Genomic DNA, 21,191 nt, shown 5'->3' on the forward strand with positions numbered 1-21,191 from the left:
TTTTTCCTGTTTGTCTGTCTGTGTTTTCATCGGCCGCCAGAGGGCGCTCCTATCCGGTCCCATGAGATGAGTTTCCACTCACCCCCTCCTCCGTCTGACTACACAGCTGAGCATAATCATCATCACCATTCCATCTGTACTTAAACCTGGGCCGGGTCAGTTAGCTCCATCTAGTGGACAGATAGTAGAACTCCATCATCTCATGGGGGACTGCTCTCACACTGACTGGGTCCAAGAGTGTATGGCTGCAGCCTGGAGCATCCCATGTCATGCCATCCCGCCTGGTGCCATCCCCGAGCTTCTACTTTACAAAATAAAGCTCGCATCTGGAATAAAATAAGCTTGCGTTGACTATCATGCTATGAATAAAATACTTACAAAATATATTTCTGTCTAAAAAATAAATGCAAATTACAGGCAAACTAAAAAAATTCCTTCTGCCATCCCACCTGGTGCCGTCCCCGAGATCTAAATTTCAAAATAAAAGCTTGCATCTGGAATAAAAACTTTAAACAATAGGCTCTATCTCTTACTTTTCAATGTAAAAGCTCACATCAACTATCATGCTAAAGAATAAAATACTTGATTTTTTTTTTTAATTTAAAAAAAACAAAACATATATATATATATATATATATATATCAGTCTCTAAAATAAATGCAGATTATAGGCAAACTAGAAGATTCCTGGGAACAGGTTGGACTGGTTCTGACGTCTCTCTGACTCTGAAGTTATGAAGATGTCATGGCGTCATCGGATCAAATGCACATCGACACCAGAAATTCATACGTTTTAGAATTATTCTATTAATGTCAACAAGTAACACAGATGTAGAGGAAAGACATCCCTTTATACGTATATCCGGTGAGGGGAAATTCACATAGTTCACTCAGTTTGGTTCATTTAATACACACTTTATAGTGAGGTATTGGCAGAGGTGGAAAATAAGGAATTACATTACTTACGTTACTGTATTGAGCAGTTTGGTTGTGTGTTTTTCAAGTGTTAAGTTTTTTTAAATGTACTTGATTTTAAAGCCCATGTTGCAGGTTTAATTTTCCAACGAATTTGCACTTATTGATTGTTGGTAATAAACATTCAAACTGTTATCCACTGTATATGATATTGAAAAGTATCACATAACATAAAATAACACAAAAAAGTAGGTCATATTTTACAGTGGTTTGCTTTTCTCCCACAATGCATTGCATGACGTCACACAAGGGAGACGATAGGCCAGCCAGCTTAGAGAGACCATTGAGAGTTACAAGAGAGATAGAAGATAACAGTGTAAGAAAGAGTGTTCAGCAACAGATTATAGATAATACATACATATACATAGATAGCCTATATATATAGCTAGACATATAGACAGATAGACAGTATTGATAGATATATTTAAAGAGAGAGAGATAGAGCTATAGCTATAGCTAGCTAGCATACCGGTATAGCTAGCGAGCTAGCTAGCTGTAGGTTAGCTAGCTAGGTAGGAAGGTGGGTACAATTTGTCCATGTTAGGCGGGCAGATTTTTCAAAGACGGACGTAACCAAGAACTCAAAGATCTGAAAGTGAAACACAGCTTAGACGGGGGATTTTGTTCAGCTTTTCACAAGTTTAGAGCTAGCTAACGCTACGCCGCCGGACGTTAGCACAACAGCGTTAGCCTAGCCTGCTAGGTAAATATTACGACTGCCTTTGGTGTTGCCTATATATGCGTCCATGTTGTCAACATCATACATGTGGCATTAGTGCACCTTTTGTACCATAATTGTATTGAATGGAATAGTAATCTTCACTCCTACGAGATGGGTGGGTTTTTGTTACGTTACACACAAAGCTAACTGGCTATAGTTAGCCTGTACGGATGCTAGCGGATAAAGCTAACATTGCGTAGTTAGCCAGTAACTACGGCAGTAGAGTTTCGGTAAGCTAACCACAACAGCGTTGTCGCCCACAATCAACCTGCAGTGGTGTTTGAAATAGAAACACGCATATCGTTTCTATTCCCGGAGATCTTGGACATTATTTTCATTTATGACGTTAAAAATAAATGAAGAGTAGCCCGAGTGTGCGCGGTATGAGCTTCCCGACCAGAGACTCACTTGCCTACAGCACCCGCTCTCCACCGCAGCTTCACCACCACACACAAGCACCGGCCAAACAGCAACACGTTTTTACCGGAGGTTAGAGGTAAACACTTAGAAATAACACTAGGGGGATGCCTTCTATTCCTATATCTAGATAAGTGTACCAGTACTTATCTGAACTAACGACATGATCATTGTCACTAGATCAAAAGAAAACATTGACGTTCACTCGCTGCTATTCACTGACATTAAAAAGTAAAGTCATCGTATGCACTGTTGCGTTGCTAAATAAAGGAGATAAATGAAGTAGACTTCCCCACAATCTTGACAATTCCTCATTTGCCCTCTCACGTCTGTCAGGTTTGTAATTATTCGGCTGCTGGCCTTTCCTCCTCTTCCTCATCCCAGTCAGTCTCCGTAGTTCTAGTGCCAGGCTGAGACTTCTCTCCCCAGTGTGACGTCATCGCCGAATTGACTTAATAAACCCGCGAATACCAAAAATGACCAAAAACCAGCTTTTAACACTATTTGGAGACATTTTTTAAAATTATATACATATCTTGAGTGCTTTTTGTACCCACTGATCAACAGTGGTGATTAACTTGCAACATGGGCTTTAAGTCCAGTACTTGAGTAATTGTCCTCAGTCCCAGTCCACCTCTGATTCATTAAGTGAATGTGGAGCTGCTGTTCCCCTCCTGGCCTCCAGGCGGCGACCTTCTTTCATTTTGAACTTTATTCTGAAAAACCCTGACTTGGAGGAAACCGGAAGTCTTGTTGCTTCACTGTGATCTCGGGCTGGCGGCGGGAGAGCTGTGTTCTTTGTTATTAGTGAGTTTTAAGAAGACAGAGCTCCAGGTGAACCCGCACACACTCAGGTAAACACTTTGATAACTGCCCTTTACACGCCAGTGTGGTAGCTTTTGTGTGTGTATTGTAGCTTTTGTGTGTATTGTAACTTGTGTCTGCGTGTTGTAACTTTTGTGTGTGTGTGTGTTGTAGCTTTTGTGTGTGTGTTGTAGCTTTTGTGTGTGTGTTGTAGCATGTGTGTGTGTTGTAGTTTGTGTGTGTGTTGTAGCGTTTGTGTGTGTGTGTTGTAGCTTTTGTGTGTGTGTTGTAGCATTTGTGTGTGTGATGCAAGGCAAGGCAGTAATGTAGAGCTTTTGTGTGTGAGTTGTAGCTTGAGTGTCTTTGTGTGTTGTAGCTTGTGTGTGTGTTGTATCTTTTGTGTAAGTGTGTGTTGTATCCTTTGTGTGTGTGTTGAGCAGGGCGAGGGGGGAGGAGGGGCTGGTGGGCTTATTGTAATTGATGTTGAGGGTCGTTGAAGGTGACAGGCTGGGGGGGGGGAGTAGGTTAGGGGAGGTGTGAAAGAGGGGGCTGGGGGGGGGGTGAAGAGGGCGAGGAGGCAGAGTCCAATCTGTTAAAACCAGATTCAGCTCATCTGCCCAGTCCTGGTCTCCGCTGGCTTGGTCCCCCCCCCCCCCACCTCTGCTGTGGCCTGAGATGTTCTGCAGCCCTCTCCAGGGCTTTCTAATTTCCTCCTGTAGATGACCTTCCCCCTCCTGATCCTGAGCCGGAGTTCCTTCTGGACTCTTTGCTGCTCCTCTCTGTCCCCTGATGCAAAGACCCTCTTCTTCTCATTCACCAGGGCCTTAATCTCAGAGATCCCCCAGGTTTTGTTGTTGGGAACACACTGGACCAACTTGGAGGGCACAGTGTTCTTCACATAGAAGTTGATATAGTCTGTGATGCATTGGGTCATCCTGTCAGTGTCGGTGCCGTGGGGGGTGCAGAGTGCTTCCCAGTCTGTAGTTTCAAAGCAGTCTCTGAGCCTATCACTGACCTCCTCAGACCACTGCTCTCACTGCTCTCCACAGGTTGTTGTTTGGTCCCCACAGGGGGGTAGTCTGGGACCAGGTGGACCAGGTTGTGATCTGAGCGGCCGAGTGGGGGGGGGGGGGGGGGGAGGTGTATGCATCTTTGATGTTTGCATACAGTAAATCCAAAGTTGTGACGTCCCTGGTGTGGCATTTAACATACTGGGTGAAGGGGGGGGAGCAGAGGACAGGGAAGCATGATTGAAGTCCCTGGAGATGAGGAGGAGGGAATGGGGGTGCTGGTTTTATAGTTGAGAGACAACAGTGTGAATCTGTCTGGAGCTGCAGCAGCAAACGTTCACACAGCCACGCCTCGGTGAAGCACATGAGGCTGCACCCCCGCTACTCCCTCTGCAGCCGGGTCAGCGCCGTCAACTCCTCCAGCTTGTGTGTGTTTTATATCTTTTGTGTGTGTGTTGTATCTGTTGTGTGTGTGTGTGTGTGTGTGTGTGTGTGTGCGTGTGTGTTGAACCGTGTGGGCCACCGTAGCAGTGTGAGGGGAAATGACCTAATAAAGTTGTGTGTGTTAACTCCAAAGTCCATGTTTTCCCTTTAGATTTATTCCCGGTGTAAGAAGCCACAGTGGAGATCTGCTGGACATCAGGACCAGAGACGAATGGAGGAGGACAACCAGGACCAGGAGCAGCGGAGCAACGAGGTCCCCAGAAGACCAGCAGCAGACTGGGCCTCTGATAGCAGCCACGTTCAGGTCAGTGTTCTCCTATCATATAACCTTACTGGCTTGGCCCTGGTGTCTGCCACTGTTCACCCAAATGCTTGCTCGTGTCAAAACTCCTTAAGTGAAAGAAAAAAAAATGCAAACAATGAAGTGACTTTTAGACATTTATTTTAGTCCTTAAAATGGAAATGTTTCATTCACAGGATCTCAAACATAACATGTAACATCCCAAAATAAAATGCAAAAATGTTTTTAGGATGTCATGTCCAATATAAAAAACATTTAAATACATTTTATTAACATCTTCATACTGCCATGTTAAAAACAAAGAGAACAGTCAACAACAGCAAAGAATAAATACAATAGCACTATTTATCTTTCAATTTATGAACATATCATGAGCAATGGCTCGTCTCGCTATAATGTCTTTATGCTTCCTGTAAATATGTCATCGGAAAGACTTTGCCACACGTTATGGTAAAATGTGGCTCATGTGCATGGACAAGTCCGATGTGCTGGGTTAACTTCACCAGTGTGAAGGCTCTTCGAGAGCATTTAGGACAGCTGATTGGTGGAGGCATGGCTGTTGTTGATCAAGCTAAAATGTTCATTACCCCGGTCACATTAACAGGTAGAGGCTGGTCACCAACTTCTGACATTTTTAGAACATATCGCTGAATGAAATCTGGGTGTTCTGGCTGCCCATCCAGTCTGACCACTGCAGGGACCCTCTCAGTGAGCACAGTCCTCCAGTCAGAGACATTGTGGAGTTGTACAGTGGGACAGGGTGACGGTGGCTGATCCTCCAAGAGATATCACATCATAATGTAGTATTCACTCAGTTACACAGAAATCTATCTACCAAAAACATTCATAAGAATATTTGTTAAAAAACACACACACAGACACGTTCTGTGTTGTCATGAAGAAAACTAGGGACAAGAAGATTTGAATCTAGTAAAACATGGTCAACTAGAATTCACTCACACCTCCCATTAGGTCTTCTAACCCTTGTATCATTATCTCTGCATGTTTCCTCCTTGGGTCTACCAAAGGCGTCCTCAGCAGACGGCAAGCTGGCGACCGGAGCAGGAAAGGAGGAGGAGCCTGCAGCAGCAGTGAAGGAGGAGGAGAAGTATGTGGTGGAGAAGGTTTTGGACCACAGAGTGGTGAAGGGAAGAGTAGAGTTTCTGCTGAAATGGAAGGGGTTCTCAGAGTAAGTATGAGTCTATAATATTAATACTTGGTGTTCTTGTTCCTGAGAGATATATAATATATTTACATATTGCAAATAAATGTCAGCATGGTATCATGCCCTCAAAGTTGAAAGTTTGGTATTTTGACTCGAAGTTGCAGACCCACAAATAACCTTAGAAATAGAAAATGGAATAGGAATGATAATTAGAGTGAGAATGAATTGTCTAAGAACAAAGTGTGAGGAGATGTTCTTCTGTCTGCACTCACCTTTCCAGTGAGGAGAACACATGGGAGCCACAAGACAACTTGGACCTGGACCTTATCACCGAGTACATGCAGAAACACAAGGAGACGGAGAAGGAGAAGAAGAAGAAGGAGGGCAAGAGGAAAGGTGTCAGGGAGGAGGAGGTGAGTGAAGGAAAGAGGGTACTCCAGACTGAAGAGTCCCAGAAATCTAATCTCAATATTAATGAATGCTTCACAAATGTCTTTTAGGATTTATACTGTATATAAATGACTCTTGTCATTACAATATGGACATGCATATTACAGACATACTTACACGTCTGGCTCAAGGCCGGCAACAAAAAGGCCAGGCAGATATTCAATTCAGTTTTATTTTTATAGCGCTAAATCACAACATCAGTTTTCTCTTTGCGCTTTCCATAAAGATAAAGAGCAGAGTAGACCGGACTCTGGGATGTTATTTATCTCCTAGGTCTTTCCATAAAGAGCAGGACTAGACCGGAAACAAAAAGGCCACGCAGATATTCAATCCAAACTTTATTAACAGACACATACAGAGCGTAACCATGGTAATGCAGCAGTGGAACTTGGACACAGACATGCTGTGAACGATGCTTCTGGTTTTACTTAGCTCGCTCCACCATGGCGCCTTACTAACTCACTCACTCTGTCTGTTGATATACAAACGCAGATCAATGGACATGCATGTATTGGGGGGGGGGGGGGGGGGGTGTAGGAGGCCACCCCCCTTTTGACCAATCATTACATCTTTGTATGTAAAACCTTAAATACAGTTGTGTTCAGAATAAGAGCTGTGTTTTTAAAGAAGTGAATAATGCTCTAAATCCTTAGAATAGCTTTTAATTCCATAATACCAATATATTGGGAGCAGTGGCCGTTCATTTCCAAATCAAAACATGACCAACATGGATCAAGTCTGTGTTCTACCTGTACGGGAAATGAAGAAAAAGGAATATTAGCAGTATTTGCATTTTTCTTTACAAACTCAAATGTTTACTGTATAAACTGAAAAATGTGTCAGGGTTTGAATCCCTGCACTAATATTTAGTTGCATAACCATTATGGAGTCACCTGTAAAAATGTATTCCAGCCCAGGACCACTGAACTACATCCCATAACTCCTTTGCATTTCTGGGTCTGGACTCAGAAACAGCATTTATGATGTCAACCTACAAGTGTTCTCTGGGATTGAGGTCCGGGGATTGGGCTGGCCGCTCCATAACATCCATCTGGTTCATCTGGAACCAAGAGTTTGCTCCTTCCTGGTGTGTTTGGGTCCTTGTCTTGTTGAAAGACCCGTTTCAAAGGCATTTCCTCTTCAGCATAAGGCAACGTGACCTCTTCAAGTATTCTGATGTATTGAAACTGATCCATGATTCCTGGTATGTGATAAACAGGCCCAGCACCACAGTATGAGAAACATCCCGTAACCACCATGCTTTACTGTCTTCACAGTGGACTGGGGCTTGATTTCAGTGCAGGGGGGTCGGAGGACAAACCGTCTGCAGCTACTAGACCCAAAAAGAACAGTTTCCCTCTCATCAGTCCCCAGAATGTTGCTCCATTTCTCCTTTGGCCAGTCAATGTGTCCTTTGGTTGTTTCCCACGTCGGTCAGGCTTTGGATGCCATTTCAAGGCATTTGAAATCATTTTGGCAGAACAGCTTATAATCTTCTGCACTTCTTTATATGTTTTCCCCTCTCATATCAACTTTTTAATCAAAGTCCTTTGTTCCTCAGAGTAATGTCTGGAGCGAGCCATTTTGCTGAGTATTTCAGTTTGAAATGCACTATAACCAGCATGCACAACATGTGCTTCCTTCCTTCCTTAAATATGTATATATACAGTATATAGATTAAATATGGGCCATAACTGACGCCTGTTTCTTCACAGAATCAATCAGCTCACTAATTGAACACAACACTGCTATTATTATGAACATGCTCCTTTCAATTACAGATTCAATTCCACAGAATGAGCAGCATGCATGTCATGACTGTTGGTTTGGCCTGTGTTTGTCAGAGGAGTCAGTGATGCTCAGCAGTTTTATTCCAGAGCACAGCAGAAAGCTCTGCTGAGCTTCAGAAATGCTTGAGGAAATGTAACCCTAACCCAACAACCTAAAACAAAAGGTCAAAGGTCAACTGGTGCCCCTCATTGCTAATGCCATCAGGAACAATGGTTCCAATTTACTTTACTGGAGTAGAGCTGTTCCAGCAACATGAAGACAACACGGTAACCCCTACAGATACCAGTGAAAGCTAAAAATCTGTGGGAAAATGTTACATTTACAACTTTCCCGCCACAAAAAATCCCGGATGGTCCCCAATTTGTTACCGGCTGGCTAAAGGCTGGCAGCAAAATGGAGGCCACACATAAATTGATCAAAAGTAGTTTATTTATCACAAACTAACCAACAATGGATGCATGGATTCCCATAATGCAACTCCATAATAGTGATGTTGGCAGATAATTAAGAAAAGTATTGCGTCAGTCAAACAATGTTCCATAGACATGCTCTAAATGTTGTTTCTAGTTTAAGATGGAGCTCTACAGCATGGCACCTCACTAACTCACTCTCTTGGTTTTTCTGTCTGTTGATAGAAACGGAGAGGAAGAGGAGTCAAATGTCACCGCTGTCAGCACTGTGACAAATCCTTCACAAAATCTGGATATTTAAAGATTCATCAGAGAGTTCACACTGGAGAGAAGCCTTACAGCTGTGATCAATGTGGGGCAACTTTTTCTCAGAGTTGTGACCTTAAAACTCACCAGCGCATTCATACTGGAGAGAAGCCGTACAGTTGTGACCAATGTGGAAAAACCTTTTCTCAGAGTAGTAGCCTTAAAACTCACCAGCGCATTCACACTGGAGAGAAGCCGTACAGCTGTGAACAATGTGGAAAAACCTTTTCTCATAGTGGTAGCCTTCAAAGACACCAGCGCATTCACACTGGAGAGAAGCCGTACAGCTGTGAACAATGTGGGGAAACCTTTTCTCATAGTGGTAGCCTTCAAAGAAACCAGCGCATTCACACTGGAGAGAAGCCGTACAGCTGTGAACAATGTGGGGAAACCTTTTCCCAGAGGGGTAACCTTAAAACTCACCAGCGCATTCACACTGGAGAGAAGCCGTACTGGTGTGAACAATGTGGGAAAACCTTTTCTCATAGTAGTCACCTTAAAACTCACCAGCGCATTCACACTGGAGAGAAGCCATACTGGTGTGAACAATGTGGGAAAACCTTTTCTCAGAGTAGTACCCTTAAGAGACACCAGCGCATTCACACTACCTCGTTGTGAACATGTTTCAGAGCCAAGCTGTTTCCTCCTCCTCATGCCCTGATAGCTGTGTTGTTATATTCTGATCTTCTCTCCACATTGAAGGCTGACCAGCAGTAACTTTATCTTCTGAGCAACATGTATGTTATTGTGGATCAGCTGGACTGTTTTCTGCCTTTCCTCAGAACCCTTTACCATTTAGGCACCAGTATTGGTGCCTGAACCCATCCTTTTAAAAATATATTTTTTAAATGAATGTGAAAAAAAAGGAGCACAAAAAGACAGTCAGCAACATTTAAGAACGGCTTTTTTATTTCTATATGGTCCAAATTAAATGTAAAAAAAATGTAATAATAATCCAGTAAATTGCTGCTAAATGACAAAAACAACCACTAGATGGAAAAAGGCAGCGCTGGTATTTCAGTAGCACCGAAATAAGGCCCCAAAATCCCCGTTACTATTCGGTCCGATAGATACCGGGTGTTAAGGCACCGGTGCCGTACTAGCACCGGGTTTCAGTTCCCAACCCTAACCACAATGTACCACCGTGGGAAGGAGGGGGCCCAAAGGAGAAACATTAAGACGTTTAAAGACATGTTTGAAACTTTTTTGATTTTGGTTTTATTTTGTAAAAACTTTCTTCTCATCTCTAGAAACATACAATTTTTTTTGGGCTGACAGGATGTCAGTGTAATTTTCATTTTAGGAATACATTTTTGTCACCCTTATAATGTAAATTGGTCCAAACAGTCCTCTCATCATTACCAACATACTAGAAGTTGGCCATTTTTAATTGTACGCGTTCAAGTTATTGTTGTTTTGTAATTTAACGTCATGTTTTCCTACTTTGCGGAATTTCATTTAATAATCTTTGACATTTTATATTTTCTGTGACTGAATGTGGTTTTAAATCTGTTGAGGTCTGTTCAGACCAACTGCCATGCTTTGCTTGTTTGCAAAACATGTCTCTCTCTTTCTCATGCACGCAACAAACTCTCTGGGCAGGCAAAACAGAGAAAGCAGAGGTAACCTTGGTCCTCATGACATCATAAGGGGAGGATTCCAGATTGGTCCATCTGAGCTTTCATTTTCTCAAAGGCAGAGCAGGATACCTAGGGCTTGTTTTACATGTAACGCCATTTCTAACCATTGGGGGACCATAGGCAGGCTGGGGGAACTGTTGGAATTTAAAATGTTATATGTGCTTAAACATTGTGGGTGATTGCATTATACATTCAAGTCAAAAGGTAAAAGCATTATGTCAGCATAAATGAAGACATGTTGGTCATGCGTTGTTGTTGTTGTCATAAGTATGTAGTTTGTTGTTTGTTGTTTGTTACATTAAGATGTTTTGCAATACTTCTGTTTTATAATATAAGATGTTCTGTTACATTTTGTTATAATCCAGCTCTACAAATGTGTCAGAAGTTAAATTGATGATGTTCTTCTTTATGGCCCACTGATCTTTTGCTTTGCCAGTCCTGAACTGAGGGTCATAAACTTTAAGTCACCTTCCAATTGAAAGATAACGAATAGGCACACACACACCACTGTGGCCAAGAGACCCCACCCTTTGTGAATAAGACCAGGGGGTCCAGGAGCAGAGAGTCAGACAAATTTGGGGTTGAGCCGTGTTAGGTTGACTCTGTATTTGTCTCTAGGATATCCTATGTAATAAAATGGATTCACACATCCACATCTGAGATTTTGACTACTAATTGAATGAACCCTGAGATGGAGCAGGATTTAGCTCCAACAATTTGGCGCCCAACGTGGGGCTCGAGGAAGGCACGGACCCATCCTTGAGTAAGTGAACAACTAGGACGAGATGCGTCTCCACATTCAGCCCGGGCACTAAGGAAAGGTAAAGCAGAACCTGTTGATATCAAATCTGCAGCATTGGACATGTACAAAATCTGAATGTGGAACGTGCCTGTGTCCTAGGTGCTAAAATTGACAAATTTGATAAGATGTTGATGTGTGAAAAAGTTTTAAATTTTAATGTGTGAAAACGTAGTACTTGCAAAAAATAGGTATGAAGATGTAGTGCTTACAGTAGAATATCACCTGCGCGCGGGATATTTCTCCATGAAGTAAGCATGAAGGGCACCGCTAAATTGGAAAATTAGTAGCGGGAAGAGTAGTATTTAGTAAACCAGACGAAAGGTAGTGTATTTCAAAGAGGGAATACATGAAGGTGTAGCCTCCAAAAGGGACGTGAAGAGTAATTTCTAAATTGGGACATAGGAATGAAGGTAGTCTGTGTATAGATCAGATGAAAGGTACTGTATTTCAAACAGGGAATACAGGAAGGGCGTAGCGTCTGGAGGGTGAAGAGTAGTTTCTAAATTGGGCCGTAGAAATGAAGGTAGTCTGGTAAATCAGATGAAAGGTAGTATATCTCAAACAGGGGATATATGAAGGTGTAGCGTTCGGGAAACGTGAAGAGTAGTTTCTAAATTGGATAATAGAAATGAAGGTAGTCTGAATCAGATAAAAGGTAGTGTATTCTAAACAGAGAATACATGAAGGGGTAGTGTTCGGGTGACACGAAGAGTAATTTCTAAATTGGATAAAAGAAATGAAGGTAGTCTGATAAAAAAAAAAGAAAAAAAAAAAAAAGGGAATAGTATGGCGGAGGCTAAGACACAGGAGGAGGGTCTGTTGAAATCAGGACCGTATAAACCGTGGGTCTCATATTACGTGCCAAGTTAAGAAATAAGACATAGAAGGTTTAGTGTATTTGATGGAGGGACATAGTTACTCAATGTTCAGATTGGGTACAGTTGATAAATGTTTATATGTATGTCTGTATGTCTTGTCTTGTATGTCTGCAATTTGAAGATGGATCAAAATTATAGTAGAATGTCCTTTCAGATCCTAGTAGTACTGAAGGAGGCTGAGAAAAGAAGTCCATCATGGGAAAAGAGGGAAATAGTGTAACGGTTTAAGAAAAATAATTTAGATTTAAATGAGGGAACATTCGGTTTAAAAACCAAAACAAAGAGATAAAAGTAGTCAATCCAATGTGGGATCCATCTTATATAACAGAAGTTTTAAGGTATGGGATTTAAGGGTTGTGCAGTGTCCTACTAATGTTGGTAAAGAAAATAATGGAGAATAACTAAAAGAGAAATGCTTATGTAAACATTCTATGTTAACATGAGTTGAAGTGGAGGAAGGGGGACACAGGGTGCTGCATCAGCAGGCTGCCCTTTTGACCCTTCCACAGAGGGAGTTGTAAAAAACACAGATAAAGAAACAGGTTTGGTCTGGCAGGAGGGACTCATTTGAAAAGAAAAGAGGTAATTAACCAAAATGCCTCTGCAAGGCAAAAGGTAACACAAGGGTTAAATTGGTAAAAAAGAAAAAGAGATCTGATAAAACTAAGAATGATGTTGTGAGAAAGAGGAAGATGTAGGTAAACGAAGAATCAAAATTAAGTTAATTATTGTTTTGAAAAATTCACTTGAAAGAGTTACTTGATTAAATTACTTAGTTGATTGATAGAAAACGGCTTTGATCATTTCCAGGTTAAATAAAAGAAAAATGTGAGGCTTCCTATAATGTTACCTTTTCATACCTTAGGTACATGCAGTGCTTTTGTGTTACTTTTCTTAATTGGGCGATATTTTACGGGAATTTTGTTGGTAACAGAAATACAAAGATATTTACAGTTTGGAACTGGGACTTTAAACTTAGAACAGTGAAATGATATTTCTTTCTATTACTATGGCTGACCCTACTGTTGTAACGTTTTTGAAATTAATGTCCTAGATTAGGACTTCTTTGAAGTAAAGTGAAAAGAAAAAAGGAGAGAAATCTTTCTTTCCAGAGGTGTAGAGGACAGCTGAAGTGTGGGTTCTTTAAAGAAAACACACACAAGTATAGAGGAGGTTAAGGTAAAAAAAAAAAAAAGTTGTGCATAAAGTAAAGAGGGGTTGCAGTAGACCTGCAGCTCAGTGAAGATTTTGATCATAAATTACACAGTATAATGAGATATGTTCTCATGTCAGGTAACAAACTGGATAGATTGAACCACTAGGTGCTAAAGTGGGTTCTACTGTTACAAGGACTACAGGTCATAAAGAACACATTAGACATTAATTAGTACAAATTTTTTGTTGCAACTTGAAAATAGAAAATGAAAGAAACATTCTTTTTGTTATAAGTCATCTAAGTTTATTGGTTGAGATAAGATTAAAACCAATCCAAGCTGATATAGGATTCTATTCTAAGTGTATTTGATGTGGTGTTAAAATGAGCTTTTAGTGAAGCTTAATTTTGTTTGTGGATTTTGTTTGTATTTTGAGTTTTTACATGACAAACTGTTTAAACTATTGAGTTGATGTGGAAATATGTTATTTGGGTGATTCTTTTCTTTTTTCCTTTTTTCCTTTTTGGTTTTGTTTCTTTGAAGATCAAGATGGAGGACAGAGTGTTAATGGCTAAAACGATTACATAATTAGGAATAGGAATGCTGTAGGGGACATAACTCAAAAAGAGGGATACAGTAGCAATAATACAGTGTCCATAGCATTAAGGATATTAAAACTACTCTACAATTTTGTTTTAATTTATGCAGAAAACATGACCCGTAATGTAAACTGAGGCTTGGAGGAGATAAGTTCCAAAACTAGTTTTTCTCTTTAGAATGTTTGTATGGATTTTATAGAGTTAAACCAGCAAGAGGGAAAGAAATGCTGTTTTATAATAATGAGTGACATGCACTAAATGAGTATTGATAAAAGAAAAGATAATGCTTTTTGGAGTTCTGTTTTGTGCCACACAGAGCCTCGTTGTGTCAGAACCAGGTCCATCTCGCTCCTCCAGCTGCGGGATCAGTCACAAACTGGAACAGAAGACTGACAACAACTATCACAGCACCTCAGACCACAGCACAGCTGAAGACCTTAAAGGTTCATGGTCTGGCTGCGATTTTTGGCCCAAAGTGACATGAAAGTGGACCAGGGCTAAACGTTTGATAATGATTGCAACATCTGTAAATGTGCTGTGCTGGACCGCAGAGCGAGGAGTGGGGTCCACATGCTCTGGCGGGGGCCTTGCTGACGCTGAGGTGAGAGGGCTCTGCAGGGGTCAACCTCCAGAGCCAACCCTGAGAACCCTGTGGCCTGCTTCACCATAAACAAAGACTGAGGTACGGACCAACGATCAGCAGATGGACTGATAAGGAGAAGGGGGGAGCGAGAGACCGTCCTGGTTCTGGTACTTCGGATGCACATGTGAAGAGCAGGTTGTACTCACAAATTCACATTCTGAAACCAGACATACAATGCTGGGAACAACTAATACTTTAGAATGACTTATTCTAATTCCACAAAGAAGGTTAAGTGCCTCAAAGATATAAGCAATTTGGTATGGGAAATTACATTTTGTAGGGTCTTATGAATTTTGTAACATTTGCATTAAATTTCCTGTTATAGTTTTGAGCAAAATTGGTGGCAACTGTGTTAATTCAGATGGATTAAACATAGTCCTCACATTTTCAATAAAGTGTTAAAAGATGATTTGGTAGGCATAGATCATAAATTGCAAAGTACTGTGATTCAATAGTTAGAAAACATTGATCTGTTACTCAGGATGAGTAAACATTTAGTTGATGATCTCACAGATTGAGATCAGAAAGAGGGAGTGTAAAACTCCATGCTTTATTCCGGGGTGCTCCATGATTAATGCTGGGATGTTTGTCATTTCATTGTGTTCACTGAAAAGGATCTCCATGAAGGTGGTCTCACAAAAGGTGAGACCAAAAGAGGGAAATATTGGAATTTAAAATGTTATATGTGCTTAAACATTATGTGTGATTTGCATTTATACATTTAAGATAAAAGGTAAAAGCATTATTTCAGCATAAATGAAGACATGGTGGTCATGTATTAAGTTTGTTGTTATAAGTATATAGCTTGTTGTTTGTTGTTTGTCACATTGAGTTGTTTTGCAATATTTCTGTTTTATGATATAAGATGTTCTGGTATATTTTGTTATAATCCAGCTCTACAAATGTGTTAGAAGCAGAATTGATTGTTCGGGATGCTTCCTGAGTCTGGTTTCAGTCTCTTTCACCCCCACTGATCTTTTCCTGAACTGAGGGTCATAAACCTTAAGTCACATTCCAATTGAAAGATAACGAATAGACACACACACACACACACACACACACACACACACACACACACACACACACACATCACATCACTGTGCTCTAAAGACCCCACCCTTTGTGGATAAGACTAGGGGTCCAAGAGCCAGAGAGTAAGACAAATTTGGGGGAGAGCCGTGTTAGGTTGACTCTGTAGTTGTCTCTAGGATATCCCCTGAGAACCCTGAGAATGGAGCAGGATTTAGCTCCAACAATATGTAACATTTCAATTGTTGTTATACTGGTCCCCGTTAGAGGGCGCTCCCTAAAAAACAAGAAGTTTGTTGCCAAGCAACCACAACCTCGTAAGGTCTTGACCGGCAAACCTCATTCGCCATTGGCCCAAAAACAGAAACCTGGACCACGAGAACTGTGTCTTCAAGGCAAGATGGAAACAGATCATCTTCAGGAAATAGTTGTACCATTAGTGAAATATGATTTTTGGCATTGCTTCTGTGTTTAGTACATGATAATAATAATACCCCCCCCCCCCCCCCCCCCCACAACACACACATCTCCACACTGCTCTACCAGACACCCCAGGTAGAAGAATCCATAAGTTTCCCTTTAAAATGGATTCATATGAATGTTTTCTACTGTAGAGGAAATAATTTCAACATTAGATTAATCTACTTCCTGTCTTTGTTCTTCATGCTGACGTATGATTGGTAAGTGTTCACACACACCTGTCTGCTGTAGTCTTCTATATAAACACACACACCTGTCTGCTGTAGTGTTCTATATAAACACGCACACCTGTCTGCTGTAGTCCTATATATAAAACACACACAGGTTACAGACGGCCTGGACCAACAGGAAGCTGTTGTTCTGTCTCTAAAACGTTGATCAGAGTTTCCCAAAAAGCCCAAGATGACGTCCTCAAATGTCTCGTTTTGTCATCTCAATGATATTCAGTTTCCTATCACAGAGGAGAGAAGAGACTAGAAAATATTCATATTCAACAAATTCAGACCGAATTGATCAATTATCAAAATACTTTGAGATTTATTTATGATTCATGCAGCTCTAAAGAAAACGTCAAAATAAACTCAAGCTGCAGTCAAATGGTGTCCTGTCGGAAGTGGACGCTGGCGCGTTTTGCAGCCGCTGCTCTCCGCTCCCCGCTGCCGTTCATTATGTGGGCTTCCAAGTGTTACACTTGGTTTATCCTTCTCTGGACTGTCCTTTCAATTGTACATCAACCTGGGGCAGTCCTGACCCAGTATTCAGCGGCTGATCTCCTCCTGCTCCGCGGGCTTCTGTCTGTGCCTCCCCCGCTAGATCTTCAGCTACACCCTGAGATCGCGCTCCTTCCCCGCCGGAGATACATCCACCGCGGATCTCGCCGGAATTTCCACCTTGACGACTCCAATCCAATAACATCATTCTGGTCCACTTCTCGCCGTTCCCGCCGATGCTCTTCCCGGGCCGCTGACCGCGGTTCGCTTGCTAACCTGGCTAGGGTAGCAAGCCCCGCCCCGGCTTCAACACCTCTGCTGTCAACTTTGGTCTCCTGAATGTCCGCTCTCTCACAAACAAGGGTCAGCTCATCCAGGATCTCCTCACTGACCGTAAGCTGGACTTCCTCTGTCTCACGGAGACCTGGCAACAACCCAGCGACTTCTCTCAGCTCAACGCCTCCACTCCACCTGGGTTTGTTTATCATTCTCATCCTTGTGGCTCTGGCCGCGGGGGAGGTCTCGCGCTGCTCTATCGCGAGAAGTGGAAGATGTTGCCAGTTTCCACTCCAGTTTTCCGCTCTATGGAATGCTTTGTTTTTAAATTGCCTGGTCCTACTCCCACAGTTATTGCCACAGTCTACCGCCCCCCCAAACCACACAGCGACTTTTTAAACGAATTCTCCATACTACTTACCCACCTCTCTACTCTCTCTCCTAATGTCATTCTCCTTGGTGATTTTAATATTCACATTGACAATATAAATCTCCCACTCACCAAAGACTTTACTTCCTGTCTTGACAGTTCTGGATTCCATCAGTATGTTGACTTCCCCACACACATAAAAGGACATTCACTGGATTTAATCTGCTGCTCTGGCTTAATCCCCTCCAACTGTTCTGCTGATGATGTTCACATTTCGGATCATTTTCTTTTGTCCTTCAATATCTCTTTGTCTCTCTCTGTAATCAAGCCAGTCCGCCAGATCTCTTTTCGTAATATCAAAAACATAAATACAGACATCCTATCCTCCCACATTGACAATTTGCCTATTCCTAATTTTTCCTCTCCAGACCACCTTGTCACCCATTATAATTCTGGACTTTGCAATATTCTCAACTTCCTTGCCCCTCTCAAAACCCGATCTGTGTCCTTTTCCCGCTCTGCCCCTTGGTTTTCACCTGAGCTCCGCCTCATGAAAGCCAAGGGTCGCCAACTTGAACGCCTCTATAAAAAAACTGGTCTCTCCATTCACAAAGAAATGTATAAATCTCATCTTCTTCATTACTCAAACTCAATAGCCGTAACTAAATCAATCTTCTATTCTGACCTCATCTGCTCCAACGAAGGAAACTCCAGGTCTCTCTTTTCAATAATCCATAAAACCTTTAATCCCCCTGATTCTCTGCCTTCTCACATGTACTCAGTTGAAACTTGTAATTCACTGGTTGTCTTTTTTAATGAAAAAATCAACTCCATTCACCAGCAATTACATTTGACCCCCTTGCCTTCCCCTCCACCTTTGCCCCTCCCCAATAGCCAGTCATTTTGTTGCTTTCTACTGCCCACCCCCTCCGAAATTTCTGATCTCATTCGTAAATCCAAGTCCTCAACCTGTTCTCTTGACCCCCTCCCCACAGCTCTGGTCAAAACCTGTCTCACTTCCCTCATCTCCTTCATAACTACCATTATTCATTCTTCTCTCTCGTCTGGTATTGTCCCCTCACTTTTCAAAACAGCATCCGTCTCACCGATTCTGAAAAAACCTGGCTCAGACCCAACCAACTATAATAATCTTCATCCTATCTCAAATCTTCCCTTTATTTCTAAAATTCTTGAAAAAATAGTGTCTGTTCAACTCCATGCTTTTCTTACCCTTAACTGTCTTTATGAACCTTTCCAGTCTGGTTTTCGCCCCTCCCATAGTACTGAAACTGCACTTATAAAAATCACCAATGATCTCCTCACAGCTGCTGATTCCGGACTCATCTCCATCCTCATCCTCCTCGATCTCAGTGCGGCCTTTGATACCATTTCTCACTCCATTCTCCTCAATAGACTTTCTTCCCTCGGCATCTCTCACACCCCTCTTGACTGGTTCCGCTCATATCTCTCCGACCGCACTCAGTTTATTCAACTCAAATCTTTCACATCCCACCCTTCCCCTGTTACTACTGGCGTCCCTCAAGGTTCAGTTCTTGGCCCCCTCCTTTTCATCACCTACCTACTTCCCCTTGGCAATATCTTCCGCAAATTCAACATTCATTTTCATTGTTACGCAGACGACACCCAGCTCTATTTATCCAGCAAACCCACCTCCTCGCTCCCCCCCTTGTCCCTTACTAACTGCTTACTTGAAATAAAAGACTGGTTCACCGCAAACTTCCTTAAACTAAACAGTGATAAAACCGAACTCCTCCTCGTAGCCACCAAGTCCACCCTATCCAAAATCAATAGTTTCTCTCTACCAATCGACAACTCCTTGGTCTCCCCTTCCCCTCAGGTCAAGAGTCTGGGCGTCATCCTCGATTCCTCCCTCTCCTTTCAGTCACACATAAATAATATCTGCCGGTCTGCATACTTCCACCTACGCAACATAAACCGCCTCCGTCCGTCCCTTACCACTCACACTGCCTCCATCCTTATCCACAGCCTCGTCACCTCCCGCCTTGACTACTGTAACTCTCTCCTTTTTGGCCTTCCTCAAAAATCCCTCCATAAACTTCAACTTCTTCAGAACTCAGCAGCTCGTGTCATCACCAGAACCCCCTCATTTCATCATATAACCCCGGTTCTTCAGCAGCTCCATTGGCTCCCGGTTCAATTCAGAATACAATTTAAAATCCTTCTCCATACTTTCAAAGCCATCCATAACCTTGCCCCTCCATATCTATCAGAACTCCTACACATTGCCGTCCCCTCCCGCTCCCTCAGATCTTCCTCCTCCCTCCACCTCACTGTCCCCCATGCTCGACTCATCACCGTGGGGAGCAGAGCCTTCAGCCGCTCTGCTCCCCAGCTCTGGAACTCACTCCCACCCGACCTCTGCAACATCAACTCTCTCCCTCTGTTCAAAACTAGACTAAAAACCCATCTGTTCCAGCTCGCTTATCTGTAAATACACTGTTCCTGTTTTGTTTTGTTTGTTTGTTTTGTTTGTTTTGTTTTTTGTTTTATCTGTTTTGTTATTACTACTTACACTTTTATGTTCCCTATATCTGTCTTTTATTCTCTGTAAAGCGTCCTTGAGTGTTAGAAAGGCGCTGTTAAATAAAATGTATTATTATTATTATTATAAATGAAGCTGACAAAGACACTGTCTCAGATTTTGCAAGTCAAGCACAGAAGACTGATGTGGACCAGCAGAAGACTGATGTGGACAAGCAGAAGACTGATGTGGACCAGCAGAAGACTGATGTGGACAAGCAGAAGACTGATGTGGACAAGCAGAAGACTGATGTGGACCAGCAGAAGACTGATGTGGACAAGCAGAAGACTGATGTGGACCAGCAGAAGACTGATGTTGAAGCAGCTTTCTCTCTCTCTCAATCCAACGTAATGAAGCTTTCTTAGCATTCCCATAGTGACATACAGTATTGTTAAAGCACATACACAGGGAGACATTGATCACATTTACATCAACAATCATATCAGCATCAACATGACAACATTACAGGTTTGTGTGTGTGTGTGTGGGGGGGGGGGAGACAAGTAAAGACATACTGTGCTGCTGGACTGCAGCTCTCAGAATCAGAATCCGAATCAGCTTAATTCGCCAGGTATGAGGACACATACGAGGAATTTTTCTTTGGAGCATTGTTGCTCATGAGTGCAATGAAGAGATCAATACAATAATTTAAATGTGGAGCATAGTGCAAGGATACTGGGATAAATAGTATTATGTTATTATATTACAATATGAACAGTATGAACATTATGGACAGTTCTGAAATAGAAAATGAGAATGATGAATGAATAACAAATAAGAGAGATATGAGAATGAAAATGATGAATAATACTAAATAAGTGGAATAATAAGTGAAACCAATGAGCAGGTGCTGTAGAGACCGTGTTACTGGGTTATGGACCAGAACTGAACCTGACACTGTGGGTCAGAAGTCAGCTGTTCATCCGAGAGATGGCTTGTGGGTCATTCTCCTCCTAATCCATCAAATCCATCTCAATGGCCAGGTTGTCTAACTGGATCTGTCCTTGGTCTCTTTCTCTCTCTCTCTCTCTCTCTCTCTCTCTCTCTCTCTCTCTCTTTCTGTGTCAATGGTAAAGTTGTCTCACTTAGTCTGTCCTTGGTCTCTCTCTCTCTCTGACTCTCTCTCTCTCTGTCTCGATGGCCAGGTTGTCTTGCTGAGTCTGTACCTGGTTAACGTAGTTTTTAGTGTGACATCAGTAACTGTGGTCAGGTAGTCTGCCACTCTGTGTTCTCTCTCTCTCTCTCTCTCTCTCT

General features: G+C 42.1%; 2 protein-coding genes across 2 annotated transcripts in view; one reads left to right on the top strand and one right to left on the bottom strand.

Annotated features, from left to right (window-relative positions):
* The window catches only part of LOC116684927 (zinc finger protein 431-like), a gene marked incomplete at its 3' end in the record, with an annotated part of 35,689 nt that extends 31,839 nt beyond the window's left edge, over positions 1 to 3,850 (bottom strand). Inside the window, exon 1 of the mRNA XM_032510303.1 lies at positions 3,575 to 3,850. Within this exon, the coding sequence (XP_032366194.1) occupies positions 3,575 to 3,850 (276 nt within the window). The remainder of the gene's footprint in view (positions 1 to 3,574) is intronic.
* A 693-nt stretch (positions 3,851 to 4,543) lies between these two features.
* LOC116684925 (zinc finger protein 658B-like) overlaps positions 4,544 to 21,191 on the top strand; it is a 57,678-nt gene continuing 41,030 nt past the window's right edge. The window contains exons 1-2 of the mRNA XM_032510299.1: positions 4,544 to 4,674; positions 8,713 to 9,404. Of these exons, the coding sequence (XP_032366190.1) occupies positions 4,582 to 4,674; positions 8,713 to 9,404 (785 nt within the window). The 5' untranslated portion in view covers positions 4,544 to 4,581. The remainder of the gene's footprint in view (positions 4,675 to 8,712; positions 9,405 to 21,191) is intronic.

Source organism: Etheostoma spectabile, unplaced genomic scaffold, assembly GCF_008692095.1.
Source record: "Etheostoma spectabile isolate EspeVRDwgs_2016 unplaced genomic scaffold, UIUC_Espe_1.0 scaffold00569391, whole genome shotgun sequence".
Lineage (NCBI taxonomy): Eukaryota > Metazoa > Chordata > Actinopteri > Perciformes > Percidae > Etheostoma > Etheostoma spectabile.